The following is a 20,658-nucleotide window of genomic DNA, read 5'->3' as shown; positions in this document are numbered from 1 at the left end:
GTTATTGAAATATTTATTATGTACTGGACCCAGAAAGAAAATCGAGTCATACTGTTACTGCTTGATGAAGAGTTGTACTGACTGACAGAAGGCTCTCTCCCTCTTAATTACATATCATATTGCATAGATAATTCGAATGATTCTTTTATTGAAATGATGTGGAACAAGTCAGTTTACAGGATATGTAAATGCTTTTTGTACAGGCTACCTGTTCTTAAATAATTTGTGCATAGAATAGGAGTTGTCCAGGAGAAGTGAATGTAGGTTAGATTTAAAACTTGCTTTGCCACCTGTCAGACAATTTTATGTTATTGAGTAAATGATAAAAAAATTTCTTGCTGTATTTTGAACTCATTTCTGAGCCACTGTGTAATTTCTTCTAATGTAGTAGGTATGGACATAACCATTATTCTCAAATTTCATTAGCAAATATATGTATTATTGGTATGGTGCATTTAAAATGCCTCATTCCTTGAACAGGTACACGCATGGCAGCTGTGGTTGATCACCTTATATTATTCTTACTGCTCACTTTTGTGTAGTCAGTAGTTTCTTTCAGTGAAGAGTTATTCCAGAAAATTATTCCGAAAGACATTATTGATTGGAAATATGCAAAATGTGTCATTTGTTTCTAAGTGTAGTAATTACACAAAGAGCAAAAGTAGGTGAACTTAATTGTTTGAGCAGCCATGTAATATGCTTCTTCCAGTACAAATTTTTATTAATACATGCACCTAGACATTTATAGCATTCTACTCCATTTACTGATTTCTGTTCATGTGCTACACCAGTTATTTGGATGACTCTATTGTTATACAGAACTGGTTATAGCGTGTTCTCTCCAAATGTAGAGAGCGTCCATTTTCTGAGAACCACTTAATAATTCTGTGGAAAACATTAGTAACAGTGTCAACTGATGCTTTCTATGTAATGGGATTTATCATCTGCAAAAGTACCAATTCTGTTTGATGAATGATATATGGGAGGTCATTCACATAGTAGTGGACTCAAACTTGAACCTTGTGGGATTCTCTTAACAATTTCTTCCCAGTCACTAAAATTTTCTCTCCTACCAACATTGTTTTAGTTATTCAGTATAATCTTTTACATTCTGTTTGGGTCATTCCATGGCGAGTCATCTAGTCCTCCCTACTTGTCCATCTTGGATTCATTGAAATTTTACATTTACATTCTCAGATTTTTACAATGAATACTAATACAGTTAAACATTTGTCGAAGCAATACTGGCTGAGATATAGTCACTTGTTCGACACCATGCATGACTTCGCACAGAGCAAGCGTGAATTTCTGGTGATTTTGAGCCGCAATATAGTGGACAATATTTTGTTGGAAGAAATAAAATTTGGTCATTGTGTACAAATTTGTGTATTCTCTTAGGAATAATAATGAAAAGAATTTTACAAGTGATATTCAGCCAGAAAATTTGAGGCTAAATCGATCAAAAAATAGGCATACGAAAAAATTTCAAAGCTTGACTTCTCAGGAACTAAAGATATGATGGATGTGAAATTCAGCATGGAGTAACCTAACAATACAAGCTTCTCAGATGTAAAGTTTCATTTATGTACCAATTTCCAATATTGAATAAATTAAGTGCAAAGTTGAAGATTTTGTAAAAAGGTCAAAACTGTGATATTTTTGATCTGATTTTGCAAAAAGCTGTGTTCTGTAAAACTCTCCAAACTGGGCTCATTAAAAAGACCGTGTTTTAAACTGCAACACAAAGTGTGTTTGATTGTGAACTACAAAACAAAGAGCAAAGAGCTAATAGGCTAACAATGATAGATAATTCAAATCAAAGTTGGGCATGAAAATTGTGGAATGAAAAAAGTAGTAAACTTTGGATTCTTATACACTCCTGGAAATGGAAAAAAGAGCACATTGACACCGGTGTGTCAGACCCACCATACTTGCTCTGGACACTGCGAGAGGGCTGTACAAGCAATGATCACACGCACGGCACAGCGGACACACCAGGAACCGCGGTGTTGGCCGTCGAATGGCGCTAGCTGCGCAGCATTTGTGCACCGCCGCCGTCAGTGTCAGCCAGTTTGCCGTGGCATACGGAGCTCCATCGCAGTCTTTATCACTGGTAGCATGCCGCGACAGCGTGGACGTGAACCGTATGTGCAGTTGACGGACTTTGAGCGAGGGCGTATAGTGGGCATGCGGGAGGCCGAGTGGATGTACCGCCAAATTGCTCAACACGTGGGGCATGAGATCTCCACAGTACATCGATGTTGTCGCCAGTGGTCGGCGGAAGGTGCACGTGCCCGTCGACCTGGGACCGGACCGCAGCGACGCACAGATGCACGCCAAGACCGTAGGATCCTACGCAGTGCCGTAGGGGACCGCACCGCCACTTCCCAGCAAATTAGGGACACTGTTGCTCCTGGGGTATCGGCGAGGACCATTCGCAACCGTCTCCATGAAGCTGGGCTACGGTCCCGCACACCGTTAGGCCGTCTTCCGCTCACGCCCCAACATCATGCAGCCCGCCTCCAGTGGTGTCGCGACAGGCGTGAATGGAGGGACGAATGGAGACGTGTTGCCTTCAGCGATGAGAGTCGCTTCTGCCTTGGTGCCAATGATGGTCGTATGCGTGTTTGGCGCCGTGCAGGTGAGCGCCACAATCAGGACTGCATACGACCGAGGCACACAGGGCCAACCCCCGGCATCATGGTGTGGGGAGCGATCTCCTACACTGGCCGTACACCACTGGTGATCGTCGAGGGGACACTGAATAGTGCACGGTACATCCAAACCGTCATCGAACCCATCGTTCTACCATTCCTAGACCGGCAAGGGAACTTGCTGTTCCAACAGGACAATGCACGTCCGCATGTATCCCGTGCCACCCAACGTGCTCTAGAAGGTGTAAGTCAACTACCCTGGCCAGCAAGATCTCCGGATCTGTCCCCCATTGAGCATGTTTGGGACTGGATGAAGCGTCGTCTCACGCGGTCTGCACGTCCAGCACGAACGCTGGTCCAACTGAGGCGCCAGGTGGAAATGGCATGGCAAGCCGTTCCACAGGACTACATCCAGCATCTCTACGATTGTCTCCATGGGAGAATAGCAGCCTGCATTGCTGCGAAAGGTGGATATACACTGTACTAGTGCCGACATTGTGCATGCTCTGTTGCCTGTGTCTATGTGCCTGTGGTTCTGTCAGTGTGATCATGTGATGTATCTGACCCCAGGAATGTGTCAATAAAGTTTCCCCTTCCTGGGACAATGAATTCACGGTGTTCTTATTTCAATTTCCAGGAGTGTATTTCATAGAGTAAACACATGTTGAATATGAAACTTAATATGCAATACTTCATTAGCACAAGGCCGTTGAATAGAAAATTTCATACATCTACTTTTTTCCAATAATCTATGAATTCATTGAAAAGATGACGATTTTTGTGAAGAGGTGAAAATGGGGTATATTAGACACTTCTTTTACAAATACTGTTTTCTATTTAAGTTTCAACACCAATCTCTTTTGAACCAATGTGATTTAAGCCATCCCCTTAAATAATTGGATTAATTGCCATCATGGGCTAACTGTCCTACATAAACTGAGGCAAAGTAGCTGGAAAGATCATGCTACAAATAAAATTGTAACTCACACAGTGTATATCCTCTTTCATTTCTCTCTTTTTTTCTGTACTTAACTGGCATTTCCTGTGTTATTCTTTAATTATGTAACACTGCCACATCTTTCTTCGGCCATTTATATGTATTGCATGTTGCTTAAACCTGACCCCTCTGCTTGTAATCGTTGTCTGCTGATCACATACATTTCTTCGTATGTGTTGTGTACTGTTAAAAATTATGGTATATGAATGTTATATCTTTTGCTTGTTTATATTCTTGTTACTGTTTTGTGCCTTGCATTTGTGTTGTGTTTTAACTCTTACAAAGTTATCCTTCTTCAACAAGTGCTTGCATATTTCCCCCTTTTGGATATCTTTCTTAACGCCTATTCAAACTAATCTTTTGTTCCTAGAGCTTAAAATTCAGGGTTTAATAATGTGAGAGAAGAGACAGGAATACACTACTTTGATATTTAGAAGTATGATTTCTTCATGCTGTTTTTGTAAGTGTAGTATTCAACTTAAAATTTATTTTCATTCATTTATACCCACTTCTTAAACATGATGAGAATTCCACCTCCTCTTGAATGTATACATTCTCCCTAGTGAGACATTCATTTGCCATACAGGTCAACATTTCAGTTGATCCTCTTTTGTGGAGATGGCTACAGTACACTCCTCATACAGTGACCACCAGGATGCCTTCAGTAGACCGTATTACAACAAGTGCTCCATCTACTTCTGGTGGCCAGCGACGTGTCCGCAGAATGTCGGAAGGTAGCAGAGCACCAACACCACAAGAATCAGTACACAGCAGTTCTGATCGTGAGATGGGTCCAGTACCTACACCATCTATGAATATTGAGGAAGTGACTGTACCGGATGAAGCTGTTATACAGGTATATTATTAGTTATTGGTGAATTGTAATATTTTACCAGTCCTGTTGTAAAAATCAAAAGCCTGCACCAAACACCCAGTGATTAATAGCTTGATTCAAAATTTAGTCTGTAAGAGTAGTCTCATATTTTTCAAATGAAGTGTTATCAGATACAACCCAGAGAAAATATACTGGTTTCTCCATCCTGCATGGCGTAGGTAGAAACTGTTTATTGTCATTTGCTCCATTGGGTACACCGAAGCACAGGGAAACGAACACACATTCTTATAAGAAACCAATTGACTCTATTTGCCAAGTGAATGAAGCACTAACAAGTCTGGGATGTAGCGAAGTCAGTGTACCAGTACAACAGTTCCAGTTCAATAACCACTTGACACTGGAAACAAACTTAGTTACCTTGGCTGTGTAGTGACACAATATGAACAGCTACAAAGTACTGTAAGAAATGAGCCATGCCACGAGTCCGGGCCATACGCTATGCGGCAAGCAGTCGTGAATGGGGGGTACCACATGACATGCATATATCAATGGTAAGTCCTCTTACGATGACAAACTGCAGCCACTGCTCGCAGCCGTAGTATCTCTGATGTGTCCACATCCATCGTAGGTGGGGTATCTGAGTCACTGACATATGCAAAACCCTTCCCCCCTTTAACTGGCATGTAGGGCCGAAAATGGCCTGACCTATGCCAGCTGCGTTGAGGACGGGGAGAGAGGCAAACCAAAGTCCCCACCAGTGGCTTGAGTGCCATGTCCTCCACGGCCAGAGTGGGAGGTGGCAACATATGTATGGAGTGCAGCCCAGTAACAACCTCTGGGGCACAACTTGAGTTGACCCGTGGGGAAGAGGCCATTGCATGTTACAAGGATGGCACCAGTGTCATCCTGACAGCATGCACAGTCCCACAATTGGCTGGAGTGGGTGGCACACGTGGTAGGAACAGGAGCCATATGTGGCATGGTGGGAGGGAAGGGATCCACTTCCATTGGCTCCCATTACTTGTCTACTTCTTGTCAATGCCTTGTGCTGTAGCAGAGGGTGAAGGGGGAAGAAGCAGACCCCGAGGCTGATAACAGTTTTGGCATGAGTACTGCCCTATCAATCCTGAGGAGGATTCAGGAGGGACAACAACCCAGCAGTACGTCATGCTGTTGGTGGAGTTGTGGCAGTGATGGACCAGCTGCTCCTGGCTGACCGCCATCTCAAACATCTGTGTGCAAAATCTTGGCTGGGCCATGTCCATTGACAGGAGTGGACTGGTTTATTGCCAGGAAGCTGGTGAGTGCGTCCCTTGAGTTTTCCATTGTCAAGATTTTTTCATCTCTGATTTGAACTTCCTAACCAGCCGCTTGGCTTCCGAATTGGATGTCAGGTGAAACAGGGTGGTGATCGGGTGCTCGATACCATTACATCTACAAAAATACCTAGACACCATAGCCATAAATCGTGGGTTATTGTTGGAAACCAATGTAGCTGGGGCCTCTTCTATAGTGAAGATAGTAGATTAGGCTTGGATCGTGCCCCTGGAGGATGTTGTTGATGTCTGCATTACATACAGGAAATTGATCAACAACAGCACCACTCACTGGAAAGGTCCAGCAAAATGTATATGTACTCGTTGTGATGGGCAGGTCCACAGGTTAAAACGCTGTGCTGGAGCTGACTGGTTATGCGCACAGCCATAGCAGTTCCAGCGAATACACACGATGCTGCACCAATGCTTTCATTTGGCACATTCCCAGATATGCAGTATGGAGAAGTTGCAATGTTTGGGGGTGGAGTACAGGAGGGACAACAACCCAGCATTCTGTATCATCCATGGATAACAAAATGACTCATTCCACAAACTTAAATCTATGCCGGAGGGAAAAATTAGTGGGCCACTCTGGGCCCACATCTGTAGGCAAATGTTGAGGCCAGCCCCACTGCACTGCAGTCAACACCCTGCGAAGGAGCAGTTCTGAGTTTTTCTCAGCCACTACTTCTCCTACCATAATGGGAAACTTGTCATGGTTCTCTGCTGTTCATGTCCAAGGCAAAACACAGTGTTCCACTTCTGTCAAAATCGGTGTCAGGGCCACGTGGCAAACAAGATCGGGCATTAGCATTAGAGTGCTGTATGGTAGTTTTGTAATGGATGTCATAAGTGTAGTTATGAAGAAGCAATGCCCACCACTCCAGCCATTGTGCCATTTTGTCTGGAAGTTTTTCATGGGGCCAGAGAATGACAGCAGGGGCTTGTGGTCTGTAATCAGAAGAAACTTTGTACCACAGAGGTAGACATGGAACTTCCAGAAACCATATGGCCAAAGTCTCTGCAAATAATTCACTGTGCTGAGTTCAACACCTTATAAGCAAATGCTATAGGTTGTTCCACGCTGTCAGAAAATAATGCAACAGGACGGCACCAATACCACAGTGAGACCCATCTGTGGCAAGTGTTAACAGTTCACTCAGCTGGAATGTTGCCAAACAAGGGGCTGGCATGAGATACTTTTTAAGTTTCACAAACGCCTGTTAACATGCCTCTGACCACACAACTGTAGCACCCTTTTTATGTAGCTCATTGAGTGGGACATACAAGCAGTATTTGTAATGAACTTGGCATAATAATTGACTTTGCCCACGAAAGATTACAAGTTTTATAATTCTTTGGCACTGGTAAATTAATAATGGCGGTCACATGGTCTTGTGTGGGTGTAAGCCCATCTTTACGTAATATGTGTCCCAAATACTTGACTCTTAACTGCAGTAAACTATACTTGACGAGATGACAGTGTAGGCCATTGACTTGCAGCTGCGCAAACAACAGTCATAAGTTGCGCTAGCGCTTCTTCTACATGCCCCCGTTAAGTAACAAATCATCCAAATAACTGGAACAATTAAGAGATGTCCTGGGTGAGCTGTTTTAGAAAGCAATGAAAAATTGCGGAAGCACTAGCAGCCCCAAATGGCAATTTGCTATATCTGTATGTGTCAAAAGGTGTATTAATCACTAGAAACTGTTTTGTGGCCTCATCATGTGGTAACTGAAAATATGCGACAGCAAAATCAACTTTTGAAAAAACTGACCCCCACCCAGTTTAGATAACAATTCCTCTTGCCTCAGGTACAAATCACAATTTGCTTGGGCATTATTGGTAGACTTAAAATCACCTCGGATCTGAGGTGACCCGTTACACTGTTGCACAATAACCATAAGTGTCACCCAGACTACGGGATCAACTGGCCTTTGTACATCATCACTTTGCACCACAGTGCATGCAGCAGTGAAAAGCTCTTGCGTCAATACGGTTTCCCATTAATTTAGTGTATGGCCACACTGGAGTCCAACAGGAATTCTGCCGTCACCACATTGACATCCAGTTGCAGCATGGTAGGCGGGATCTGATCTGCTGTTGTCCCTGGCAGCAGCAGGATAGCATGCAGCATGCTAGCAATTGAAGCTGATGCCCACAGACCAATACAGATACTCACAAGGTGTGTGGCTGGCTGCAACAAAACAGATGTCTCAGTATGGACAGTGGTGCTGGTGAAGATGAGGGCTACACTGTGAACATGATATGATGGCACAACATCTGCTGAGGTTCTCATACAACAACAGAGAGGAAAAATCTTCAGGAACCACCATTGATTTGGTATATGTTGACAGCGAACTAAGCACTTTCGTGTTTGCATATCTACCATCATGGACAGTGAGGGAGAACTAACTGCTGAATGCTGTGGCACCAGATTACTAGATGCATGAGAACTCGATGAACCCAATGATGACCTTGACTGGAAGTCATCAATTGATGGAAGAGTGCGACGACAACTAACACAGGGTGTATACGACCCGGGACAACCGGGAGAAAATAAAACTTAAGTTGCAAAGGAAATCCACCATATACATGAACAAAACACAGTGCTCATACAAATGTCTGCCAACAGCAAAATGTGTCAAAGCCTTTAGGAAGACTATGCAGTGTTTCATAACAACAAATCACCTCCAATGAGCGTGACGTCACAACTGTTTACAATAGATTCGTTTGAGCGTTGCGACTGAGTTTATGCGCATGTGCAGTGGAGTCGCGTATGAGTAGTACCTTCTCCCGCTTCTGGCTACAGAAGCGTGGCAGTTAGCTGTACAAGCAATTGCAGCAAGCAGCCAGATACTATCCGGAAAAATTTTGCTGGGGCGCCTAAGCTGGCAGATTCACGTATGTGGCAGTTTCAGGGAGGGGGGTGGTGCAAATTCATATTATTGAGGAAAAAGACCTTGTTTCACAAAGCGCCCAGCATCTGTCGCATCTAGAAATAAACTTTCCTGTAGACAAAAGAGGACGGGTCTATAAGAGCTGAGCGAATAAAGCAGAAAGGGAGAATGACAATCGCTGTTTATGTGGTTGACTGGGTTTGCAAATGATCAGTGTTGTTATAATTACTAGTGAATTCCATAGATTCAGACTACCAGAGTGGAAATAAATGACTAACAGGCAACTAAGACTACATATTGTATTCTCCGTGTATCCAAGAAAATGCAATTTTGACAAAACATTTTTGGTCAGACTGCTGCACTACTAAGGGCCAGTTGCTAACAGCCACTGAAGTTATATTCTGGGAGTAGCGCGGAAAACGCGTTGTACGAACACGTAAATAACGCCTGACCGGAGAACAAATGCGGGATAACTAAACCGGTGATTGTGGCAGAGTTAGTGAAGTTAACCAGAGAATGAATTTTGACACTGACTGGAATAGTTACAGAATCAGTGATGACAAGATTGATTGTTAGAACGAGGAAGGAGAAGAAATGGAGACTCTCACAAATCATGAAGAATATAACGATTCCAACTTTATATAAAAATTTCGTACTACTACTTTTCGAACTCATGCTTCAGAAGCTAGAGACTGTGAATGAAATGTGAAACTATTTCTTAACATAAAACTTTTTGCTTGTAGTAGGCCTAATAGGCATTTAATGATATTGGTACTTCGTGAATCATATTATGTCGTATTATAAAAACGATCATTTGTGCCAAAACAGTCGCGTTTATTTGGTGTGTGTAACAATTGCTGCAATATTAGGCAGACCTATTTCGATTTATCTAGCACACAGTGACAAAATACACGTAATCAGATCGAGAAACCACACCAGTGTTGGTTCTATTTGTATTAACAGCTTTTCTAGTAGTAGACAATGACATTTCGTTTTTCATGTATCAAAACGTTGACGAACTTTGATGAGATAATAGATTCTTTCCCAGAAAGGGAAGTACGCCATATAAAGTCATGGCACGGTTAGAGAGAAATAAAATGCTAGGATTGAGGAAATGTGTACTGTCTTGCTTGGCTCTTGTCTTTACTCGTATCCTACATTTAGTTTTATGTCACTAGAAACAGCAAGTTATTAGCTAATAGGCAGTAAAGACTGCAAATTTTCTGAAGAATTCTTGTTCTCCCGGTTACAAATAATTCCATCCACTATTAATTGCGAGATTTTTTTAAGAGGGGCAGGATGTCAAACCGGCCGACTGGGAGCAGGAGAGGCACCACAGGACATTTTAATTTCCACTGGCCTGAATATAGTTTGATGGCACCCATTACAAAATATTACAAGTTTGAATTCCACAGAGCGAAATACAGAGACATGCGATGGACGAATACTGTGTGAAGAGGCGTGGCACTACTTCGGCACACTAAGACCAAATAACATGTCTCACATTCCCTCGATCATATATGCTTTATGTATCAGACTCATCAGAAAGATGTGCGCTACAAAATGAAGATATTTTTGAAAAATCGATTTTTTAAATTTTTGTCGCCCTACCTCAAACGCTCGAGGGAGGGGGAGCGCCACTATCTAATATTGCCCCAGTTCGGAAATATCGTAGATCCGGAAATGATGCGCAGAGCAGTCTGAGTTGTAGTGGGAAGGTGGTGGTCTCCACGTGACCCGTGTTTACGTTAAGTGATTTTGCTGTTTCCTCTTCGTTTATTGCTCCCATATCAAATGAAAGCAAAATGGATTTCTGTGGCCGGGAGATATCAAGTGAATCAAAATACATTCACATAATGATGGAAAGCTAAAATATGTTATTAGTTTCAGATTTTATTTTGTTTCCACCTTTCTGACAGTCAAGTGTTAATTGCCTTTCAGAACAATGAAGTTATTTTTGTTGGTTTGTTAAAGAAATTTGACTTCTATTAATCTTTTCTGCTGAGACAGTCAATTTATTTGAAACGAAGTGTTTAATTCCACACTATTGGCTAGTTTCAACTGTTCTATACATTTCAAGTTCATGTTTCCATCTTCTAGCATGTATGGCATTATGCCATAATAAAGAACCGAACATGAGATAATGCGGTACTGGTACTCCAAGAAAATTTACATCTGTATCTGGACAGACGAATGTGCACATTAAGCCGAATTATGCATTTTAGTATGGTTCACAAAATTCCCATGCTCTTGGAGTATCCTCTAATGTCTTGTTTCTTTTATGACATAATGTAAGATCTTTTAATGTTTTACACGTACGAACATGCGGGCTTCCTGCGTCATCGTATCTGCGCAATCGCGGCGACGCGTCATCTGGCGCAACTGCTGAAACGAATCTGTTTCAAAAACGTCGCGGGAAAATATTCCGAATGGTTGTTTGGAAAGTGTTACTTTCAAGTAAATTAAATTTCCTTTTACACAAGATGAACTCTGTGCGTGAATGTCCAATGAATTTCTTAAATCACAGAGCATTTGACTCTCATTAAAAATTGAAATCTTTGAGGACGACCATTTAGAGTATTTTTGAGCCCAGAAGACCAGACATTTTTGTCGTTGTGAAAAACTTTACAGGCACATTTGTGTGCGCATAAAAGATGGACATTATGTGTGAAAGCTTAGCTTCTCTTGCAGCTTATTAATCCCAGAGGCCAATATTATACGTGAAAGCTTTTCTTTTCTTGTAGCAACACTATGTTCATTAATTTAAGCCATTACCTTTTCCTATTTGTGTGTTCGCGCTACTTAACAGTGATGTTGCTATTGGCTGACTACATCACGTGTCCTATGCTCTGAATATCCGCTGACATCGGCTGGCGAGATCGCTTGACATGAGCTACAACTGGCTTACAAAAGTGCATCGCAATCTCTGTTTCAATTCTTCGGAAAGTAACATGCGATGTTTGGTGGAATTCGAATTTATACTTACTTAATATGAAAATATGCATCAGACATCTTTCCAAAACGTGTTTTTTCCCCTGAGATTAGTTTTCTAAAGTGCCGGGAATTCCTACGCCAGTGTATAAAACCACAAGCATTGAAAGGATTGATTAGTTTTACAGCTCTGAGGAAAAGTATGCTGTTACTTAACACAGAAAAAGTGTATTTTCATCCGGGAGAAAGTGTATTTTTAACCGGGAAAAATCCTGGAATTTTTTTCCTCATCCACGTATACACCCTGTAACACTATTAACAGTGTCAAAATCAGAATCATTGAACAGAGCTTGTGCTGAGGCAGTCACTTCATTCGCCTTATCAATTTTTAACACATCACTCAAAGTAGGATCCAAAATTTGTTAAGTCTTTGCTCTAACCTTACAATATGGAGCCAGGCAGATAACGTCTTGAAATAAAGAATCTGCATAAGACGCACCACACTTTTGACATTCAGAACCATACCTGAAAGCTAGGCCCTGTAAATCAGCAACCCACACTGCATGTTTACTTTCTTAAACACACTGATTGAACTTGAACCTTGCTGCAATGATGTGCAGTTGGTGTTTGTAGTATTAAGTCAGCAAACTGCAAACTTCAGAAAACTTCAAGCTACTAGGATCCGAGAGTGGGCATAATTTTTGCACCATTTCATACAGTTTACTACTAGATGACAGCAAAGTACACAACAGTGTACAGGATTGTCAGTTTGACTTGCCTTGCAGTGCAGTTCGAAACACGGTAAATAGACCTCCCAACTCTCTCGTCTCGTCAAAGGATGTGAATGGTAGAGTGGCAGGCGCAGAAACAGCAGCTGCTGGCTGTTGTTGATTTTGGAGAAACTGTAACACCAATGTGTGCTGGTCCTGCTGCTGCTGCTGCAACTCGGCAGACTCAGGATTCATGGTTCACTAAACAAAATAGCACATTGAGAAAGTTCCTTGTTGTCAGCTTTCTATCCTGTGTGGCGTAGGTAGAAACTGTTTATTGTCACTTGCTCCAGCAGGTACACCAATCTACATGGAAACAAACACAGGTTCTTATAAGTCTGCAATAGACTGAGGTCATGAAGTGAACGAAGTATTAACAAGTCTGGAACATAGCAAAGTCAGTGTAGCAATACAACAGTTCCAAACCAGTAGCCACTCAAGATAGGAAACAATCTAAGTCAATTTGGCTGTGCAGTGGCACAATACAAACAGCTACAAAGTACAGCAAGTAATGAGCAGTGCTGCAAGCCTGGACCACAGGCTCAGTGCAAACAGTTGCCATTGAGTGGCATTGCGTGATGTATATATCTCGGTGGTGGCGCTCCTTAACAATGCCAGCCCACAACTGTCACTCATAGCCTCATAGTACCTCTGACATTTCCACATCCATGCTAGTTGGGAAATTCAAGTCACTGTCGGATACAAAACTAGTGACATTTTTCTACAAACTTACCAAGGTCAAGATAGTAAAATGTTACAAGAGAAACCAAAATGTTACAGTTTTTATGGCACATATCTAGTATCACAGAAAATGACGGTATTCATTAAAAGACTGCACTACTGCAGTCAACCAAAACTCTTAAACAGGAATAACACATTTTGACTTCCCATAAGTTTTATATGTCATTCAGTCTCATTTCTGACCTAAATAAATGATTGTAAAAGATATAATATTTATGAATGATTTGACCTTATTGGTGAAGTAACGGATGACAGTTGGGGTAGACAGTCGAGGTTATAATGCCAGAGACTTTTAAATGTTTCAATGGAGAGAGGTTAACTCTTAATTGTTCAAGAACCCAAGCTCTGCACTTTAACAGTTAATATTGTCGTCAAAGTGGCAGGAGAGGAAAAAAGCCAACAAAGGCTGGTGGATGTAACAAGTCATTAAAAATCAGAACAAAAGGAAAATATGAAGAGCAGATAGACCATTATCACTTGAAAGCTCAATGTGAAGGAGCTATGCCAAGAACTTCTATAAATTTCTTGATCTTCATTTATTAACGATTTATTTTCCACCTGTTAACCATTGTAAGAATCTGTCAGTCCTTACGGTTTCCCCTTTTTCTGTGTTAACAGGCTTAACAGGTGTATTTGAATGCATGAGGTTTGAGACAAATAGGTTAATGTTGATCTTTTAAATATTTAACTGTGGAAACTATGGTCTGTTTTGTTATCTAGTACAGGGTGATATCATTAGCTATTTGTGTCCTATTCCATATGTGGAAAAATTATGTTAACTACATTTCTTTTGTTGTAAATGAATCATTATTAGTTAATTACTATCCCTCCACAAATATTATATTTCAGTAACATGTCAATAAATATAAGTCAATGAAAATAATCAGTTTTTGTAAATATAATGTAATTGGATTGAAAAAAATTACTCACTAGGAGGCAGAGTTCTTGTGGTGTCTTTTCTTAACTCTACACTTTTTCCTACACCTCACAAGTCCTTTTCCGTCACCTTCTTCCTTCCCCTTCAACTCTTCTTCCAGGAGGAGGAGCCACTGGCTTTGAAAGCTTACCAACATTAAAAGTTTTTATATGTGCTTTCTCCTGATGCTGCTTGGTGAGTAGATTTTTTTTCTGTTGACTTACATTATATAAAAAAATGTAAATTGTTAAGTCCAAATATATTAACAAATAATGTAAAAGGGATATTGCCAAATAACATTTCAGACATCCTGGTGGTCACGTGAGTGGGCACTGGAGTGGTTTCCTGTTTGGCGAGGCTTAGTCATATGTGGTGACTTGCGCCATTCCACTCTGTACCTTCCAACGGAGACACTCTCTGCTGTGGGTTCACATTCTGTTGAGGAGGCATTGCAGCAGTCTCCCACCTGCTGTGCTCTCATACTGCGTTTTCCTTCCATTGTGTTGCGCACCAGCTCACCTGCCAATACCAGTGGCATGCATCTTGAAGCTTCTTGTTTATCTCGGAAATTTCCTATTGAGCTCCCACCTGCTGTCTGGAACAAAGGTGAGTAAGAGAAAATTAATGTACTAGCTGAATGTGAGGCTCCAACTTGGGAGTGGGGCAGGAGTGAGGGGGGGTGAAACACTGAGAGTAAATCTGCATCAAATTAAGAGGTAATGACCAAAATCAACTCTTATTTTGTAGAACTGATGAGCTAACATAGTTCAGAAGCTTAAAAAAGTTTCTTGATTATTGGGCAAATTTCATTGTGCTTAAAGGACAGTTTCTGGATTATTTCTTGACTTGTTAACAGCGTACAACACCATTAACCATCAGCTACTGTCAGTTAAGTTCCACATCCTGACCAAGGACTTAAACCTAACCAGGTTCATCACTATTCTTCTGCAGAATCATTTTACATTGACTTTCCAGGGGAGAACAGCTGATGGAGGTTACAGAGATACAGTCTCCCTCAAGGAAGTTTACTGTCTCCAGTCCTGTTCACCCTAAACGACCAACCTATGACCCCCTGTACCAGGAGTTTCTTGTATGCTGATGATCTCGACCTTGTCTCACAGAACAAGCACTTTGATTCACTGGTAAACTCGAAAACTGGCTGGTGCACAGTGGGGTAGTGAAGGCAAAACAGTTAGAGCCTCTGCAGTTGCACTGTATTATTCCACTACACATTACATGTCCTGTTTGGGATGACTCAAGCCACACCAAACAGGTAGTGTACAACCCTTGATGACACATGCAGACTTACAACAGGCTGTTTAAAATCTACTCCAACTGTGTGGCCTTACCACCTGAGAGGAAAAGCGCCACCTTATGTTCAAAGAGAAATAGTTGTGAACTAGGCAGGTAAGAAAATAGTGTAGGCAGTAACTCATCTATTAAGTGGACTTGAAATGTATGTGCAAATCCAGGAAGAGCTTTATTAGAACATTGGACATACTTACAACCACAGATGAAATAGCGGGAAGCAAGGGACCCCTTTCCCCCTGAGTGAAAAACAGTACCTGAAACCCTACCACATGGTTATGACAAGGGATGGCTGACGTTGAAGCCCTGGAATAGGTTGAGATGAGGAATGGGCAGATCCGGGGTTCGTATGGCAAGGCGACACTGTGAGGAAGAAAACATTATCAAGTGTGACTGTGTCCAATTCCTGCGTGGAAGATGGTTTGCATCAGGCCTTGGAAATGCACTAGAAGTGACCAAGTTATGGTCAAATTTTATGTAACGTAATGTCTGTTAACTGTGTAAATGCATGTGTTTTTGACACAAGAATAATATTACGAAGGCTTTCCCGGCGTAATAATTGATAATATTCTTGTCGGGTATGCAGCCAGATCATAACGTCTTCATGACACAATATTTCCGCGGTCCAACTGGCCGCCATCTTCAGGTGAGAGTGCTGGTGCATGATCTTTCCGGCGAGATCGTGCACCAGCACTCTCACCTGAAGATGGCGGCCAGTTGGACCGCGGAAATATTGTGTTATGAAGACGTTATGATCCGGCTGCATACCTGAGAAGAATATTATCAAGAATAATATAAATAAATAAATAAATAAATAACAGACATTTAATTTTTTAAGTTTGTGCAATAATTCACTTTGAATAAAGAGACTGCAATTTGGTGCAGTGAATAATATGTATGGCTCATTCTTTCTACCATGTTAATTACGTTACTACAGGATTAAGACATTTTTAAAGATAAGTAAGTTAAATTGCTATTTGAGAAAAAAAATATTAGAAAAAGAAAAATGTTCTGCTGTTCCAGAGAAAATGACTTTCCCATGGAGTATTTCAATGTCAGATCTTAGTATCTGCACATTTCAGAAATCAAGACAGTTGCATTTTCTCAAGCCTGTTTCTGCTACAGCAACTGTTGCCATAACTACAAAATATAAAACAGATGAGACCTCTTTATCTTCATTGTATTTCTGTGTTCACATTGATACCACACCAGTGAAGTTAGCAGTATCACAGATTCAGGTGAGAATAATTTTTAGAAATGAAATAAACTGTTGAGAATAAACCAGAACATACAGAAACCAGAACATACAGAATCGTTTATTGTTCCATTTTGTCAGTATGATTTGTAATTTCATATATTTAAAATAGTGATTGAAACAGAATATTTTCACCCACTTTTTTCAGTCATGATAAATATTTAAGCTGGGTAACAGCTTTCTTACATAGTTTTACCAATAATTGCTTTCTTATATAGTTTTGATTTTTATCTCGTTTCTACAGATGAGTCTGATGGCAAGAGTAATTTTTGATGTCTTGGATGTAGTATCTGCCTTTAGTTTTGGCAGTATTAAACAGCAGCAACAACAACTGCATGTACCTGAAACAATTCCAGAAGTACCTGCTCAAAGTCTTACTAGCCCCACTGTGTTCCGTGAAAGCAGTGGAAGTCATGAATCACTCCATGCAGATGCAGACGGTGGCACATCCCCTGACCCAGGTTATTTAATTATAGTTATGTGCATCTAACATCTGAATTAAATTAATTTCTTTCATTTTAAATTCTTCCTCTGTTGTCGTGGAGTCTTTGTCTAGTTGTAGGTGGAGATGAGTGTGCTCAGGTGCTCTCTCTCTCTCTCTCTCTCTCTCTCTCTCTGTGTGTGTGTGTGTGTGTGTGTGTGTGTGTGTGTGTTTGTTTGTTTGTTTGTTTGTTTAAAAAGGCCCTGATCATTTTAGATGATTTTTGGAACATTTCCAAATCTGTTTCAAATAAAAAAAGCTTGTGAATAATTGAATTAGAGACCCATATACTGTAATTTGTAGCATCTCTTTTTCACTTTGACAACTTTGGTGATCGTGCTCACCTGTCATGGCATGGAGCCTGAGAGGCACCAAAAGGATGCTCATCCATGACATCTCATGCACCATCACAGTTTATGGAGATTGACACACATTTCTCTTGATGGGGCATCCACAACAGTTATTCAGTGGCAGTGATAAAATCGTTACAGTTGTAAAAATTATCCGTTGCTAAAAGGGAAAGCACTGCCCAGTTACTGAATGTATGTCCATTTTCAGGTGCATATTAAAATATGAGCCCACGGTCCATAACTAACATTACAAAGATTAAAATATGCACTGTTGTAATGTATTTTAACCTTAGTTAAGCATCCTTTAATAAATAATTTTTACAACTGTAGAAACATTAGGAACTGCACGAGCACTCGCATATCCATGAAGGGTCTCACAAATAAATCTTACACAATTTGGGAATAGTGGGCTGGTGCATTCATGTGCTGAATGTACAGTTAAATTGGGACACTGTAGGTGAAGAAGAGGATGCGCATGATCTGACAGTAGGTGGGTCCTGTGTTGTTGGCAAGTGGTAGGCAATGATAGGCCCCTCAGCGGAGCTATTTCATACCATGCAAACATTTCCCATATATAAATATCTGTGATTCCTGCCTGAGCTATGTTCTGTTGGCAAGTGTGTTACAGTGCCTCATGTGGTTATCACTCACACTCACGTAACTGAATCAGTATGTGCCAATCTTTGCCATGACACATCAGTCCACATGACTTTTTTCCCATGCCTTGACCATCTAATGGCAAGGAGGCAGTCATGAATGGTGTGGCTGTTCAGGAGTTGTTATTGTCCACCACCGAATTGGCAAGCATTTCGTTGCACTGCATCCTGTCCTTATGTAGTCAGTGATAGTGATCAGAGCTCGTTTACCTACAGCAATTCATTCTGGTGATAGTGATGGGTCCCAACTTGAGGTACTTGCAATGTATTCCTGAAACGATAAAATGTAAAAAACTCAATAGCTGCAAGACCCGGTGGATGGACTATCTTATGCATTAAGCTCATATAATCTGGCCACAATCTAATGCATTAATATTGTGTGTCTTCATCATACTGTAATCTGCTGTTACACCTATGGCCGTATCAAGGTCTAACGACATCCCAGTCACATGAGTCACCTAACTACACCCTTCGCTGTGGCCTAATGCAGTGTATGTCCCCATTAACATTTATTTTCCTGCTCTTTCTCTTTCAGGTTTGGTCTGGACTTACTTTTCACTTAACTTCTTCTAATTTTAATACCTGTTAATTCTTTTGAGCAACATTCAGCATTCATATTATGGGTTTTTCTTATTTTCACAATTGTATTTACATCATCTTATTCTCATTAGTATTCTTCACTCGATAATTTCGTGGCTTATCTGCTCCTCGCCCTCACCTGCAACTCTGGGAGTCCTCTTCCTTTGTTTTTCCTCCCTATTTGTTTCAGTGAGAAATGCTTAAATTATGTAGAATAGTTGGTGCATCATCTGTTACTCATAGCAGCTAGACTAGCTTTTTTGGGGCTGAATTGGTTTTGTGGGGGCTGGAAGCATCAAAATGAGGCAGTTTGTGAAACAGTCTGGATGAGAACGGGTAGGAGAGCACTCGAGTATAAACCAACTTCAGTGTAGAAAGCAGGAGCAATTTAATGTAGTAGTGATTCAGCCTCAATGTATGATTAAAAGGGAGTAAAGGGACAAAGGGACAACAGGAAATTAAACCAACCATATGTATCACCACATTAACATACTGTTGGGGAGGGGAGGGGGGGGGGGGGACAGAAGGAGGGTTACATTGAGGTACATTTAGTTATACTACTTGTCTCTTTGGTAGAAGAATTTACCATGGCCAGATTCATTGTTTGCTGAGGTCACCACATGCACATTGAATGTGGCCTTGAGAGAGGGAGCATCCACATAGCATTATTAGAGTCGAAAGTTCATCTGAAATGACTGTTACATAAATATCAAGAGTGAATGTCCAGCTGCGAAATGTTCAACAGTTGAAATATTGGGTGACGGATTAGGAAAGAAGTGTCATCTTTTGCACACTGAAGCTGTTTTGAACATCATGTAACAAGTGTTTTATCATTCTTCTCAGAGGATAGAGCACCAAGTGAAATATATAATTTTTGGAATTTAGCACATATAATCCACCTCCAGCTCATAGTATTATATAGTATCAAAGACTATATCACCATTTACTCCATATGCAGCAGGATAATATACTGTGGCAGGCAGTATACAGTGTGCAATAGTAGTACTGCACTGCTGCTTATTGTAATGAAGACTGACATGAGATGCACTGAAAGAGGTAATTTGTGGCTAATCCATACCCCACAGTATGTGATGATATGCTGATTGTTGCTGGAGACATCTGTGGTTTGTTGTCATGTGCACACAGTCCACAGTGCAACAAACTTCAGCAAACTGTAGTGGCCGACAAGGTGCAAATGTAGCAGCTCTCCATATTTAACTTTAAAGTCTTCTACGGTCATGCAAATGAACTAATAGTAATCCTGTACTGTGGTCGCATTTCGTGAGCAGGCCAGTGTTTTCTATGTGTGACAATTGCAAATTATGTCACAACATACGTGTATTGCACTACAAAAGTGGCTCATAGTTATGAGTAGCTCTAATGTGTGGGTCAGTACTGCGTTACTCATGTTACCAGTTGACTGAACTATTCGTAAGATAATCCAATTATTACAATGTGATTTATGGTCAGTAATATTGAAACATCATCAACATTTTGTAATAATAGCTAATACATGACTGAAGGGGAGGAAATAAGGAGTTGATGCTAATATTTCAGCAATTATTAGTCTGTCTGATCTCCACCAAACCTAAATTTGAGCTGTTACTGAGCGAGGTGGCACAGTGGTTAGCACACTGGACTCACATTCAGGAGGATGACGGTTCAATCCCGCGTCCGGCCATCCTGATTTAGGTTTTCCATGATTTACCTAAATCATTTCAGCAAATGTGCTGGGATGGTTCCTTTTAAAGGGCATGGCCAACTTCCTTCCCCATCCTTCCCTATCCTTCCGTAATCTGATGGGACCAATGACCTTGCTGTTTGGTCCCTTCCTTCAAATCTACCAGCCAACCATCCAATCAGCCATTCCAAACTTCTAATATCTATACCCTGTATCCAGTGTGTTATTTTAGAGTCACCATGTATGTATTTTATCAAGATTCTGTTACATAACTAGAAAAGAAAAGT

The 20,658-nt window shown here is 41.0% G+C and overlaps 1 protein-coding gene across 1 annotated transcript in view; it reads left to right on the top strand.

Moving 5' to 3' along the window:
• The window catches only part of LOC126176534 (intermembrane lipid transfer protein VPS13B), a 238,167-nt gene that overhangs the window by 181,158 nt on the left and 36,351 nt on the right, over positions 1 to 20,658 (top strand). Inside the window, exons 18-21 of the mRNA XM_049923691.1 lie at positions 4,238 to 4,507; positions 14,367 to 14,667; positions 16,393 to 16,607; positions 16,869 to 17,085. Coding sequence (XP_049779648.1) covers positions 4,238 to 4,507; positions 14,367 to 14,667; positions 16,393 to 16,607; positions 16,869 to 17,085 — 1,003 coding nt within the window. The remainder of the gene's footprint in view (positions 1 to 4,237; positions 4,508 to 14,366; positions 14,668 to 16,392; positions 16,608 to 16,868; positions 17,086 to 20,658) is intronic.

Source organism: Schistocerca cancellata, chromosome 3, assembly GCF_023864275.1.
Source record: "Schistocerca cancellata isolate TAMUIC-IGC-003103 chromosome 3, iqSchCanc2.1, whole genome shotgun sequence".
Taxonomy (NCBI): Eukaryota; Metazoa; Arthropoda; class Insecta; order Orthoptera; family Acrididae; genus Schistocerca; species Schistocerca cancellata.
Note: the sequence above shows the minus strand (reverse complement) of the source record. Positions and strands in the feature narration are given on the sequence as shown.